The sequence below is a fragment of the Austrofundulus limnaeus genome, unplaced genomic scaffold (genome assembly GCF_001266775.1).
Source record: "Austrofundulus limnaeus strain Quisiro unplaced genomic scaffold, Austrofundulus_limnaeus-1.0 Scaffold32, whole genome shotgun sequence".
Lineage (NCBI taxonomy): Eukaryota > Metazoa > Chordata > Actinopteri > Cyprinodontiformes > Rivulidae > Austrofundulus > Austrofundulus limnaeus.
In genome coordinates this window covers 2,389,167-2,404,212 of record NW_013952434.1, presented here as the reverse complement: position 1 = coordinate 2,404,212, position 15,046 = coordinate 2,389,167, and the positions used below count along the sequence as shown (strand labels likewise).

The 15,046-nt window shown below is 38.1% G+C and overlaps 1 protein-coding gene across 2 annotated transcripts; it reads left to right on the top strand.

The window, feature by feature from the left end:
- The first annotated feature begins 305 nt into the window (after positions 1-305).
- si:dkeyp-120h9.1 (Y+L amino acid transporter 2-like) lies at positions 306-13,618 on the top strand. 2 transcript variants are annotated; one of them, XM_014005853.1, is made up of 13 exons: positions 306-370; positions 445-597; positions 3,286-3,609; positions 3,876-4,051; positions 4,213-4,355; positions 6,924-7,049; positions 7,562-7,706; positions 7,859-7,982; positions 8,444-8,547; positions 8,629-8,725; positions 8,818-8,967; positions 9,270-9,453; positions 11,508-13,618. In XM_014005853.1, exons 3-13 carry the CDS (start codon positions 3,481-3,483, stop codon positions 11,600-11,602), a joined length of 1,473 nt encoding a protein of 490 aa, XP_013861307.1. In that variant the 5' UTR covers positions 306-370; positions 445-597; positions 3,286-3,480; the 3' UTR covers positions 11,603-13,618. The 2 variants fall into 2 exon arrangements, with proteins under 2 accessions (XP_013861307.1, XP_013861306.1); XM_014005852.1 differs by having other exon boundaries at positions 306-597.
- Positions 13,619-15,046: the final 1,428 nt, after the last annotated feature.

The following is a 15,046-nucleotide window of genomic DNA, read 5'->3' as shown; positions in this document are numbered from 1 at the left end:
AATGTCCACGGTCCTTCGCATATGGAAGTTAGATTTCATAACACAAAAGTAGGCTTCCTTCTCAGTCCTTATTGGCTGACGGAGGCRACGAGGCGTACACCTGGACACATCACCTATTTCGATTAGTGCCTTTGGCCAAACAGGGGTGTCTGCACCATTTATACATCGCCATTTACAGCGACGCAATGAGTGGGCGGAGTTTGAGCGCCTTTCATCGACGAGCAAGCCAGAACATCTACCGTAAGCTCCTCCCACACACAACGGSTCATGAGTCGGCGGGCTGGTATGGAGTAAACCCGGCCTTTCACTTCAGTTTTTAGAGCGTAAACATCTGCTCCTCCCCCACCGGACAAACCAGCGCGACTTTTAGGTTGTTTATACACGTCTTAAAACTATTTMAAATCTGACTTATGTTCAGTCGTATGCCTTATTCGCTCCTGCTAGGTTTGCCTGGCGGTGGGTGGTGTCGACCATCCTCCGAAGGTTGCTGATGAGGAGGAGCTTGAGCAGATGTTGCCGAAGAAGTAGGTGACACATTCTTGAACCGCAGCACATGGGTCAGTGCTCGATTCTGCCAAGGAAGGAGAACGCAGCAAGGTAAGTAGATGCTGATGYGTTTTATTGACAGTTTAAACCCATCACTTCCAGCTTTTAAACAATGTCGACAGTGAGTGTCATGTTAGCTTTCACCGGAACTTCCTTTAATCGCTCCAAATRGGTTAGCATATGTCAGTAAACATGTCGAAACAAAGACAACTGCTTGGTCTGTTAGCTTAATGCTAGATATACAACCTAAAATTTATTATTTTTTTATACTTAATATCATTGTTAGTCGTCGACTCAAAGGTTAAGCTGAAAAAAGGCACTTCATTCATCCCGGCTATCTTKTTAAACTCCGACCATCGTTGCTAACATGTCATCACCCAGCACGCGCTAATTATCTACAGCGCGATGGGATTTGTCAAGCGGAAAAAAACAACACGRGAGAGTGATTCGTGTTGATGAATATTCATCGTGTCGCTACTGAACCGATTTGTGTTTAAAAATCTCTCATCGGTGAGACACAGACACGTTTCTGTTCCTCATCATCCGGGCGCGCGACACCGTGTCCGGGGTTCAGACGAATTTGGTGAACAGGATGCTCCTCGCGGGAGCGCGCGCGCTTTCAGCAGTAATGATGCAATGAGTTTGCCCTCTAAGATCAGACGATACGAATGATTAAAAGACATTTTGATGGCTTTATCCTTGTCTCCCGTCTGGCTTTAGACGAGGGCAGGGYGATAATGATTTTGTTTGTTACCAAATTGTCATGAACCGGATTTTAATCAAACTTGCATGAAGTAAATGTACATCTAAAATTGATACACCTATCTTATGTTATCAAACACACAAATGACTTCAACTCAGTCAGTTTTACAGAAACTGGGTTAAATTGTGGTGTGGTAGTAGCTGAGATTGAGCTTGATCACATTATAAATATTAACAGGTTGCAACATGCACAAAATCTTTATTTAAATTTTTACCATTAATTCCACATAGCTTTGTTAGCAAAATATCTCATAAACCACTAGATTGATTTTAATGAAACTTTTAACAACTACTTGTTAGACATTTTAATACAACTAACTTTTGGAGCCAATTTAATTCAAGATGGCTACCACACCAACGAGCKTTTTATGCGTTTATATTAACTTCGATGAGTTTTCATGGTATTTCTGTTATTTTATTTATTTATACTGGAGTGTTCAGTTGTGTGTGAGTAGCACAAGAATCCCCAAACACAGTCACTGTGTGTACGTTAACAACAAAACTATGTGTTTTACTTGTAATTTGTTGACATTTTCCGGGAATAAATCTGAATCTGAGTGCTGAGAATAAATGTCTGTACAAAMAATAAGAATCTCGGTGCCAGACTGGCAGATCTTGTGTTTTTAACACTTTTTCTGGCTAAAAGATAAAACGATTTTCAAAATACAGAYTGTAAAATATTGGAATCGTTTTGTCTTTTTTTATATGTGATATCTATGATACTTTTTATTCATGCAAGTGACAAGTTTTGCACACTTATTGATAATTACAGTTGTTAAATATCTTGTCTGTTTTATGAAAAGCGGACGCACTTGGAGCAGGTGTAGTGGATGTTGTCWGATGTTTCCTCTGTCTGCTGAACTAAATGAACATGAGGACATCAGCTGCAGGACCTATGTTAGATTAAAGACGCAGAACAAATGCTTATATAATGTGTTTATTTAATAGACAAAGTCTTGACTCCCTTCTTTASWACAAAGCTCTAGTAGCAACAGTTTGTTAGATTGAAACTATCCTTTTAACATGGAAAACTTTGCACGCTTCACCACACTGAATAGTATGAGACCTAAATAAAATATCTTCTATTTTGGATCATTGAAAATTTTTCACTGAACACCATTAGTCACAATCAGTTGTCAGTTATCTTTCATTCAAGGAAGAACTACTCGTTACCTAAATTTAACTCTACGTTTATAGTCCTCAACCRTAACAGGCGCAAATAACAATTAGTTTCAGTGCTTAGATTAGGCAGTTCTATTTAATTACACTGGTGGTCTTCATCTGACACAAATGATTTGGATCATTGTTTTTCTTTCATCCTACCTCAGCCAATGTTTTAAATGAGTCAAGCTGGTTCCAGATAATGTATATGTAACCGGATCTGATCTGTGTTGATTTGCCGTGATAAAGTTCGTCTTCGGAGGAGCGGATTCAACRTTTATTCTGACGAGAACWATAAACAGAGAGACAACCACATTAYGGACTGCCCGTTCCAAGTCTTACATAAAACTACCCTGTTGCTTTACAGCCATAAATTCACTAAAATCACATCACGGGGTGACAACGATGGTAACAAAATGCTCTTTATACATCTATCATTAATCTGGATGTAATTTGGTGAAAAATGAATGACAGGATTACAAAACCAGAAGAAATAAGGACTATAAAAACCGTGGAGTTTAAGAACTATCTTGATAACAGAAGACATTTTGTGTMATTCTAACAAATTACAAATATAAACGGGTTACATTTACAAGTTCTGATCTGAGTGACTGTTAGCTTGACTCGACCATGAGACTGAAATAATTTTGACTCACGTCTGGCGGGTACAGTGCTCATAAGTGGTGTGTACGCCTCGCTTTAAAGAAAATCTGAACCATCACGTTTAACTACCTCATGGAAGGGTACAGTAAATGAAGAGTTGAAATTCCACATATTTGTGAAGCTTGTTTTTAATGAGGCCGTTTTTCTTTACAGAGTACTCCAGTGGAGAAGTACACCTTGGGTTCAGTGGCTGTTTGAAATGAACCCAACCTTGRCCTCTTCGTGACCCCACCAGCCTCCCCATTTATTTGTCTTTTGTTTGTTTTTCCACTTGGCCTCAGTCGGGCCCCTTGAATCTTTCAACAGTTTCTMGTCAGAGTTGATGCTTAAAGCTCTAAATTAGTCAGAATGGTTGCCGAAATAGACGCAGCCTCTGTAGGCAGCGGTATTAGGCTGAAGCAGGAGATTTCCCTCCTCCATGGCGTCTGCCTCATCGTAGGAAATATGATCGGCTCTGGAATCTTCRTCTCACCGAAGGTAAGAATCCAACTCTTCTAAGACAGGTCAGTTTTTTATCTCTCCTGGTTTATAATTTTTAAAAATGACAGTATTTTTAGTAAGTCTTCAGCTCTGTGTTGGATCATATTTAAGTTAAAGAAGTAACTGTATTTCTCCAATTCTGTTTTCTTTTTATTCTATGAAGTGTTTTTTGGTTCAGTTTAAATAAAGTTTTGATGTCGAAGTGTCGGGTTACACGTTGCTCAGTGTTTCCGCTGACTTCTCACACGTCTGTTCCTCTGCAGGGAGTCCTCATGCACACGGGCTCGTTCGGCTTGTCTCTGGTTGTGTGGGCCATCGGCGGGGTGTTCTCTGTGTTTGGAGCGTTGTGCTACGCAGAGCTTGGGACYACCATCCGTAAATCTGGCGCTTCCTACGCCTACATTCTGGAAGCCTTTGGAGGCTTCCTGGCTTTTATTCGGTATGTAGAAACACCTCTGTGTTCCTTTTTTAAACTTGTACTATTTTGTTTTGAATCTACTAAGCTCTGCATTTAATCTGGACTGAACATTTGTATTCATTATTCAGATTAAATTGATTGCATTTAAACCAGAAACCTACCTGTCTGTTGTGCCCTACTAGACTGTGGACGTCCCTGATGATAGTAGAACCAGCCTGTCAGGCAGTGATCGCCTTGACCTTCTCCATCTACATGGTCCAGCCCTTCTATCCCACCTGCACAGCCCCTTATCACGCCGTCCGCCTTTTTGCTGCCGCCATCATATGTAAGGCTTTTCTTTTACCGTTTGTTAAAGACACATGGACTGATGGAAAGTGGTGATATAACGTATTTGTATTCATTTTTGACGTGGATCTGTGCTCAGCAAAATGTTTACAGATAATATGGGTAACGTCCTGATGCATCTCAGTAATCCAGGTAGAAAAAAAATCAAAAAGAAAAAATAAGTAGGTCTTCTGGATGGGTTTTTATTTAGTGAAACGTTTCGTCTCTCCTCCAAGAGACTTTTTCAGTCTGATGAGTTTCAGGTGAACTCAGCCTTATAAGCACTGCCTCCACATGGATAAAYAGGTTAGTCACATGCAAAAGAGGGCCATCGCTTAACAATATTATAACATATAACAACATATAGCAACAATATTGTTAAGAGATGGCCCTCTTTTGCATGTGACTAACCTGTTTGTCCATGTGGAGGCAGTGCTTATAAGGCTGAGCTCACCTGAAACTCATCAGACTGAAGAAGTCTCTTGGAGGAGAGACGAAACGTTTCACTAAAGTAGAACTCTTCCAGAGGACCTACTTATTTTTTCTTTTTGAATATGGGTAACCTTTTACTAACTACAAACAAAACAAAGTTTGATATTTAAAAGAAGTTTTGAGCTCTGAAGTGCTTAAACAGCACAAAATATGTGCAGCCCAGCGGCTCTGTAAATGTAAACTGGTTGTTCTGTCAATATAACTTTATAATTAGTTAGGCTGTAGGCAACAAGGCAAATGAGGAGTAAAATCTTTTACGACCAGTCTTTTTACAGTGGGATGGTGCGTGGGGGGCTTCTTGCTTAATTAGCTTCACACAGTCACCTTTAATATGTTGGTTTGAAATGAAAATGATGTCACAATGCAGTACAACGAGAGCGCAAATGTCGATGGAGGGCAGGAAGTGAAGTAGTGGAGGGTCTGTGTTTGGTGTTGTTTGTTTGCTCCAATCATTCTAAACCAAAAAGGGACTTATCAAGTACCAAAGATTGTTATGCACAAAGTTGAGAAATGTAGAAGAACGCTATAAAAAGTGGGTTTTAAACCCACGTCTGCTGATGCTGGTGTCTGCAGCGACCACTTCCTCAGAGTATGTTTGCTGCTAACTTGTTTTGTTTTATTTCTGTGTTTATAAAGTTAGGTTGTCGTAAAATGCTSCTTTAGTGATTATTAAATTAATGGCAGTCTAATCTGAACTTCATCTAGACTTTTTAGGCTGCCCTAACGCTACGTGTCTGCTAACATCTGAACATATACTGTAAAACAATATAACAACAAACACTCACCACAGAGCTGTTTGATACAGAGTTTGTGGACCCACAACCCGCTGACAAAAAAGATATACACCTCCAGACTTTTCTAGGCTTTCACCTCCTGTTTGGTGTAGTTAGATGTCTGAAGGACCACATAGTTTCTGATATCGACAGCCTTGATTGTCTGAAGACCTTTAGCCTCTGTTGAAAACTCATTCATCTTCATGAGATCTGAAGTTTTTGTTAACTAGTTGGTGGTATTTTTGTCTTGAAACTGGATCTAAATCTGAAACAGTACTCGCAGTACTCACCCTGGAGCTGAATACCTGTTCCCAGGTGCCAGGAGTTGGTTGACTCCATGCGACACAGRTCTGAAGCAGTTCTCAAACACTGTGGTTACAACTAAATGTTGGTTTAGTGTTTCACAGGAACGAGTCCTGAAGATTTTTGTTTGCTCTTAAATAAAATGTATTTAAGGTTTTGGACTTTACTCGATTTTAAACACTAATATAAACACAACAAAAGAAGCTTCCAGTAGATTTTTTTTATTTTTAATTCCATCTTTAAAGTAGACCTCTTAAGTGTTGGACAACATTTTTAAATTAACAGTTTTTATGTTCCACAATCAGCTTTGCTTGATCCTTTTATATTGTTGGCCTCTTTTCAACACAAAAGGATCATAAAACTTGAGCTTCCACTTCCATAAAACGTCTCTGAAATGCAATTTTAGGAGATCACGCTGACCTGGCTGCATTACAGGGAAAAAAAAGTCTTTGGCATCAAACCAAAACCGTCTAATCGAGCATTTTCTTTCTGTTTTTAAAGGATATGTGTATAAATACAGCTTAAACCTGGTAACATTTCTCTAACTGCCACCTTAAAGCTGCCTTGCTTTGTGGAGACGCTAGCTGAAGCTTAAATGCAGGTATAAAGGCAAATCTGGCACTTAAGTTGTAAACCTTCAGGCTTGGGTTTGTTTAGAGCGCAGGGTTTATTACTCTGACAGATCAGTGAAAAAATGTGACGGGGCAGGTTGTAAACAGATCCTGTTCCCTTGAAAGCAGATCCGCTGCTGCAGACTCTCATAAAACACCTTTGATTGATCAGTGCTCTTGTCCTTCGGGTTTTTTTTTCATATAACCACGTGTCTCAGCATGTAATTTTCCTGAAAATTAAAGGTCTTATTCATTTTTGTAAAGTCTGATTCAGTGACTGACGCATAAATCTGGCAAACCAGGCAGGATTTTCTTCTGAAGCTCTTTAAACGACAGCCTTTGCTCTAATTTCATTCTGCAGAGTTAGTCTTGTATTTTCTCTTCCATCAGGCTTGCTCACGGCTGTCAACTGTATGAAAGTCAAATGGGGCGCGATTCTTCAGGTCGTCTCCACGGTGGCCAAGGTCCTCGCCCTCATCGTCATCATCATCACTGGCCTGGTGAAGCTGGCCCAAGGTATGGTCCTGTTGACTCTGTTGAGCGTGCTACAAAATCAAAGCAGCTCAGAGCTGGAGGGGCGAGACACTGCAGCTTTGTTCAGGATTACAGCTGGAATGCTTTTAGTAGTTACTGATTAGCCGTCTGCGTGGAAAAGCTGTGTTTAACGCAAAGATTAGTGCAGTAATGTTGCGCAACATAAACATAAATAAATAATTAATAACAGAATATTGATAGTGATTTGAATAATTTTGATTTCCTTTGTGCAGCTAAATAATGGATTTAGACAGCCATGTTCGCCTTTTCCAGTCTTCTAGATTTTATTTCTCATATTAAATATTTGGTGTTTTTTCTGCACTTATTACAATATTTTATTTAGTTAACCAAACCGATCAGGTTAACTAAATGTTTTTGCCCGCAGTTACAGTTAACAAAAAAAACAGCTTTTTGTGTGAATGAATGATCTAAATGACTCACGTCTATAATTTATTCTGCCCAGCACTGACTGTATTGTTCTTGTTTTCGAGCAGGCTTCGACCAGAATTTTGAGAACTCGTTCAAACACTCCAAGCTGGATCCCGGTGACATGGCTTTAGCTCTTTATTCAGCACTTTATTCCTATTCTGGCTGGGACACGCTCAACTTCATTACAGAGGAGATCAAGAACCCAGAGAGGTGCGCTGATGTGTTAAAATAACTGTATTAAGCTCCAGTCTCTCCTTTTTTTTCCTTCCTTTTTTTACATCACCTCRTACTTTTTTAAATGCATGATTAATTGTGCATAAATCTTGACTAATAAACAATAAAATCATCTTTTTACTTTGTAGGAATCTGCCCTTGTCCATTGCCATTTCCATGCCCATCGTCACAATAATCTACATCTTGACTAATATAGCTTACTACATTGTCATGGACGCAGACACGGTGCTCGCAAGTGAAGCTGTTGCTGTGGTGAGTGTCTAATATTAAACTAGTGCGGTTTTCCTTCACATTGGTTTGCCTACATTCACACATTTTGAAGAGATTAGATCAGTTCTTCCTGTTTGTGTTTTTAAGTTTAATGTTCTTTCCTGTCTGGTTATCAAACGGCAGCACCAGCGTCATCCTCCTGGTCGTCTGACTGTAGGAGTGCATTGCAGCAGCCTCGTTTAGCTAAAGACGTTAGCGCTCCACACAGGAACAGCAGGAGCTTCATGATCTCATTAGACCTCTGATGGAGGCAGAGTTGTTGTCATTAGAGGAYATTTATATTGCAGTAGTTAGGATTGTTCAGTAATGTTCTGTCAGCACAATGTGAGCTCTGTGCCGTTTGAAATCAGAAGATGCGCAGCACAACGGAAGTGTAGAAATAAAAGGTTTAAACCTGAATCTTCCAGAATAAGTGCGTTTAAACGTGTCGAATCGCTCCTCAGACGTTTGCAGACGAGGTGCTGAGCTGGGCCCGATGGCTGATCCCCATTTCTGTGGCCATTTCCTGCTACGGAGGCCTCAACTCCTCCATCATCGCTGCTTCCAGGTCTGTAAACAGCTGCAGGTTTGCTTCTTCAACCAGTGCTGTTTTCATCAAACCRATAAGCATCTTTGTTTTCTGCTGCAGGTTGTTTTTTGTTGGCTCCAGGGAGGGCCACCTTCCTAACATCCTGTGCATGATCCACATAAAGCGCTTCACCCCGATTCCAGCTCTGCTTTTTAATGTTAGTGTTCCAGTGTCTTTGAGTTTTGGCCTGTTTATTATTTTTAAATCTAACATGTTTGTGTGTGGCTCTCCTCTCTCTCTCTCTCTCAGGGTGCCATGTCTCTGTTCTACCTGTCTGTGCCCGATGTCTTCCAGCTGATCAACTTTTTCAGTTTCAACTACTGGCTCTTCATTGGCATGTCGATAGCCAGTCAGATCTACCTCCGCTTCAAAGCTCCAGACATGCCRCGGCCCGTCAAGGTAGCAGAAAGTGACAGAAATGTAAAGCGTCTTGTCACGGTTGAATTTTGAGGGACGTGTTTGAAGGAATGATTCACGTTTTGTTTATATGAAATGTTTTAAAGTTAAACAAATTTACACTCTGAAATAACAGCAGCAGTACCTGCAGCCCTGTAGGCCTGGCCTCCATCAGTAGTGACCTCGGCAATGAGTCCTGATGTTTAAAATCAGATAACGTGGGAGATTTAATTACAATAGAAACATCAAGACAATTGAAATAATCTTTAAATTGTATTTATTTTATTCTCTTTCTCCCCCTGCAGCTCCCCTTGTTCTTCCCAATAGTTTACTGCTTGTGCAGCATTTTCCTGGTGGTGGTTCCTCTCTACAGCGACCCCATCAACTCTCTCATTGGGATTGCTGTCGCCCTCTCCGGTGCACCCGTCTACTACATCTGCGTTCATCTGCCGCCCACCTCCAGACCCGCCTTCCTGGGCAAAATGCTCGGTAAGAACGGCTGCAGTTGAATTTCTCTGTTGCATCTTTTATTCTGAAAAGCCCAGTTGTATTTTATATTGTCTAGCATAAACATCTACTAATATGTGAGGAAGTAAAAACAAAGAATTCATATAGAGCCAGCAGATGTTGATGTTGATGTTGAAATCCTCGATTTTCTGTTTCTGCTGCACAAACAGCWAACTATAGTGAAGTAAAATATTTCAACTTGGCTGAAAGTTTATTTAAATTTATATTTTTAGGAGACAGACTTAAAAAACTGGTTGTAGTTAAACATCTTGATAAACATATTAGTTTATCTGACTGGATAAGGGATGGAAATAAAGCAGTGTTGTATAAAATATCACAAAGTGATACTTGAGTAAAAGTACAAGTACCTTACCAAAAAATTACTTTGGTAAAAGTTAAAGTCTCCTTTAGGAATATTACTTGAGTAAAAGTACAAGTATGTTACCAAAAACTTACTTTGGTAAAAGTTAAAGTCTCCTTTAGGAATATTACTTGAGTAAAAGTCTTAAAGTATCTGATATTTTTCGTACTTAAGTACTAAAAGTAAAAGTATTGATTTTAAAAGGAGCAGTTAGATTTTCTGTAATGACATTTATTAGGTGACCTCCCTCCAAAAAATGCAGAAACTATTATATTGTATTAAAATAAGTAATTTATGTTGAATTTAGTCTAGCTGTTTCAGTTTATATACATATATCAAGGGTGCCCAAAATAAAAATCTATCTGAAGGCTGCAGCCAAATACACTAATATAGTTCATAAAATACAAATACTTCTTAAGTACAGTCCTTTTATTTTAATAATTACAGTGGGGAGAACAAGTATTTGATACACTGTTGATTTTTCAGGTTTTCCCACTTGCAAAGCTTGTAGAAGACTGTAATTTTTATCATAGGTACTCTTCAACTGTGAGTGATGGAATCTAAAACAAAAATCCAGAAAAATGCAATGTGTGATTTTTAAATAATTAATTTCCATTTTATTGTGTGAAATACAGTATGTCCTGCTGGAGTGTGACATGATTTGTTTGTGTACAAACTAATAYGGTATCAGAGTTTTATATATTTATACTTCTGATTTAACCACAATTAAATTCACTATAKAGGAGGCACAGTTTAAATGGACAGTATTTATTTATTATAATAACAAGCTGGAATGAAAACAAGAAAAAATGCAATAAAAGTAACGACTTTCTACTTCTTGCTTTGTTTAAAAATGTAAGGACTAGAAAGTACAGATAATTGTATGAAAATGTAAGAAGTAGAAGTAAAAAGTAGGCTGAAAATAATTACTCAAGTAAAGTACAGATACACAAAAAGTCTACTTAAGTACAGTAACAAAGTATTTGTACTTAGTTACTTTACAACTCTGAAATAAAGTTWAAGTGACTTAGCATGGTTCAAATTAAAATTCTAGACACCATCTTGCTTTTCCAGCACAGCTATTTTAGCTCCTTTTAGCKATTAGTATCAGCTTCTTTAGCTATTCAGCTAAAATCGTTCAGCATCWAGCGTTCAAACTGCATTTTTGTAGAAAATTAAAATTCTCTAGTTTTGCTTTATTTTAGCCTTTCTCCACATGGAAAAATAGCTTTTGCGGCAGTAGAAGCTGAAATRTTTCACTTTTTAACTGATTTTTATTTTGATAAAGTAATGAGTAAGGAGTGGTTAACTTAAAAAGCAGAGGAACACGATGAACTGCAACTGTTTGAAGTCCTGGAACGTGTTTGTTCTGAATGTTATGATTCCTTTTCACGAGTCGATTATTAGTCAAATTTTGTACAGACCAGCTTCCATAGATCCAAGTAAAAATGCTGTGAATTGGTGATTAGAGGGATTAAGATTAGAGTTTCAAAGTTCAGAGTGTTTTGACGTGCACAAACCGAATGATCCCAACATTTTGTTTGACTGTGAAAAAATAATAACCCACATTCAACCCTGTTTATGTTAAATGAAAACACAGCTGCTGTGAGCCTGTCGAGGTAAAACAACACCGGTGTTTGTTGAAGGCAGGTTTTTTTTTTTCATCTCGTTGCAGATAAGATGTCTCTGTTCACCCAGAAGCTCTGCATGTGTTGCGTGGCCTCCCCAGATATCGATCTGGACAACATAGACCCTGAAAAGATTGAATGATCAAAACCAAACAGAGGACTCTGTGGGAAGAACTGCACAGGAACGATAGAAGCTGTGGGTTTCAGAGCGCCTCGGTTTGGATGATTATAGTCTGAATGTATGGAGGGGGGATGGGTTGGCGCTCTTCCCATCGTGAGTTAGAAACCAGCAGGATGTTTCACGTGCTCGAACACAACACAGTATTTGTGGTGCCGTTTCTTTGTGCCATAACTCAGCAGTTTACAGCTGTGGCTCTTTGTTTGTGATTTAGTGATTATTGTTGCCTGAACAGCAGCAACAAAAAGACCTTTTTTTTTTTTTTTGAACCCCTTGGTGGCACTCGACAGCAGCAGTTTTGCACATCTTCCATTTGTTTTCGACGACCACGGGAAGTCATTTTCTGATGTTACTGAAGGACCAAATACACATGTAGAGGTTTTTACTTTTCTTCGTTTCGCAGGAGRTTTGACAAAAAGTGCTGTTATTTCTTACGATTCTTAGTTGCCTTCGCTCCTTAGTTTCTCCCCAAAGAAACATTTGTTCTTGCAGAGCATCTGTAAAACATGTCACTGTGCTTTGCTCCTGTTTACGTTTGTTTTGTGCTCAAATCTGACTAACTTTAGCTGATGTAGACATTCATCAACAAGCCAAAAAAAATTTATATTTAATTCAGCAGTTTATGTTTACAACATATTTGGGTTTAGGTCACGCCTCTTACTGTTGCCTCTTKTTAACTAATTACAAGTGAAGAGAACCTTTTTAAAGGGATATTTCAGCTCTTTTTGAAGTGGACTTCTATAGGACGGTCTAACATTTAGGTACTATAGATTTGTTGACTGAATGGGTTTGGAGTTTCAGACCACCTGGATCAGGCATAATCTGAGCCGGGCTAAGACCAGAGTATATTTAAGCTGTTCAAAAATAACTCATGTTGGCGCAGCCTGGGGTGTTTTCTACCAGAAATGCCTCGCAGTAATATATTAACAAGGATATGTGCTGCTCCACCTGGTTGTGACCAGAGGACTCCATATAAACAACCACATCATGTGAAACTGAGTGCTTTTTGAATGTTTTATTAAATACTGTTTGTATGGATCTCCTTGATAGTGGAGTTAATTTGAAACAATAGTCTATTTTGATCTTAGCGTCTAGCTATTAGCTCACAGATCTGGTCAGAATTAAACGCTCTCCAAATTGAAGTAATCCAAAACTGCAGCAGGTAAGATATTTACTCTTCATATCCTTGCAGCTTATGCTCACTTCAAAAGATGTGAACTTTTCTAAGTAGCAAACATTAAAGCTGTTTTTACATTGAAAATATAATGTTTTGTTGTTTTTGGTTCAGGGTCTATAGAAACACCTCAGGTCTGATCATGCTAACGCTCAAATGCTGCTTATTTCACCTCAAAAATCTAGTTTTCTTTAGAGAGTGGGACACCTATGGGGCGTTTAATGTGTTGAAGTACCAGCTTGTTTCTTCTCAGTACACGACAAACATCTGGACCGTTCTCCTGCTCATTCAGCTTGTAGTGATATTTTGCAGCTGTAGGACTTCGAGATGAATCAAATGTTTATCCTCGCGAACTGTACGTGCCTTCAAGGTCCTTTCTCGTGTAATTTTGTTCGTTCTCAAAATGCTGTAAACAATCAGAGTTGATCAAATGTTCTCCAGCTTGTTTTGTTGTTTCACATCTGTTCTAATTAGACGGACCGTTAAGTCGAGCCCATTTTGTCACTAGCTGGATTTAAACGGGCCTTTAATGTAAAAGTCCAGTTTATTTGTCCTCGACATAAGCTTTTAGCATATAGATAGATAGAATATGTGCTTATTTGCTTTCTCTGGGATTCTGGATATTATTCAAACCAAATTGGTGAAGATGTTTAAAATAAGTTCTATATATTCTGTATTTTCACAAATGATTTGTATTTAAGTGCAGGAAGTTAGCGTTGCAATGTACTGTAAACATGTATTTGTTGTTTCAGTGGTACCAAATGTTAGAAAATCTTATGGTTCAGAATAAAAGGTTTAACTCTTCAGTGTTTTGTTTGGTTGTGATCAGATCAGAAACAGACTTATTTATTTATTTGTTTGTTTATTTATTTTTATTTAATCCAAACAAAGTCAAATACAGAATGTGGATCAGTTTTGTTGTTGCAGTAAAAGCTCCTCTCCAGTAGAGGGCACTGTTTCTCAGTAATTGCTTGAAGGCATCACAATTAAGTGATCTGTATTTTTTTTACTATCTGTTTGTAGGCTTAGTCAGTAAATAATAAAATGTTACAATTACCAGCTAAATAACAAATAAGCTTAATGAAAGATGTGACTGCCTTTGAGTCATCGGACAAACTAAAGAAAATATTTTGAACATTAAAGCCTGTAATCARTCAGAGCAGCAATTCATAGTGTTTATCATAAAAACACAGCAAAYTCTTARCTTAAACCTAAAAGTAGCAAAAAGGCTAGTTGATGCTAAAAGTTGCAAAAGGTCAGCTAAGAGCTAAAATGGTCAAAAAGCTGGCTAAAAGTTGTTGGAGGCTAGCTAAAAAAACAAACAAACAAAATGTTAGGTAAGCAAACTAAAATGYTAAAAGTATCAAAAGGCTAACTAAAAGTAGCATACAATAGCTAAAAGCTAACAAAAGCAAAACTCTAAATAGTTGTAAAAGGCTATTAAAAGGTAGCAAAAAGACAAACTAAAATAGCAACAAGACTGGAAGTTAGGAGGAGCAAAAGACAAGCTATAAGGCAAAATTATCAAAAGGCAGGCTAAAAGTAGCAGAATGACAGCTAAAGTGGTAAGAATATTAACTAAAATCTAAAAGTAGCAACTAGGCAAGCTAGAAGAAAAGCAAAAGGGCAACTATGAGCTAAAATTGTCAAATGGYTGGCTAAAAACCAAAAATGGAAGCTAAGCATAAAAGCTGAAATTTAAAAGTCTGCAAGTATGAAAATGCAAGCTAAAATAGCATACAAATAGCTAAATGCAAACGGTAGCAACAATATTAACTAACAGTTGTGAAATGCTATCTTTAAAAGTAGCCATAAGCTAATCAAGGCTATAGAAGCTGAGAGAAGCAAAAGGCCAGCTAAAAGCTAAAATAAAGACTGGTTGTAAGTAGCAAAATGGCAGCTAAAGCATTGAAAAGATTAGCTAAAAAACTAAAATAAGAGGCATGTTTGTAGAGTAATGGTTTTAAAGTGATTGAAGACAAATATTGTAGTATTTTATGGAGTTCCAAGCTTTAAAGACCTTTAATTAAAGTTAAATATTGTGAAAATTATAAAAGTTAAACACGGAGCTGAGTGTTTTGATGTACAGAAGTTAAGTTAAAAAGATTATTCAGAAATCAATCAAACAGGAACATCATAGACTGAACACTGAATCAGGTTAAGAAGCTTCATGTTTCAGAGATTTCAGTATTTTTTGTTCTAATGTAAAAAGCAACAGTAAACAAAGTCTTTGC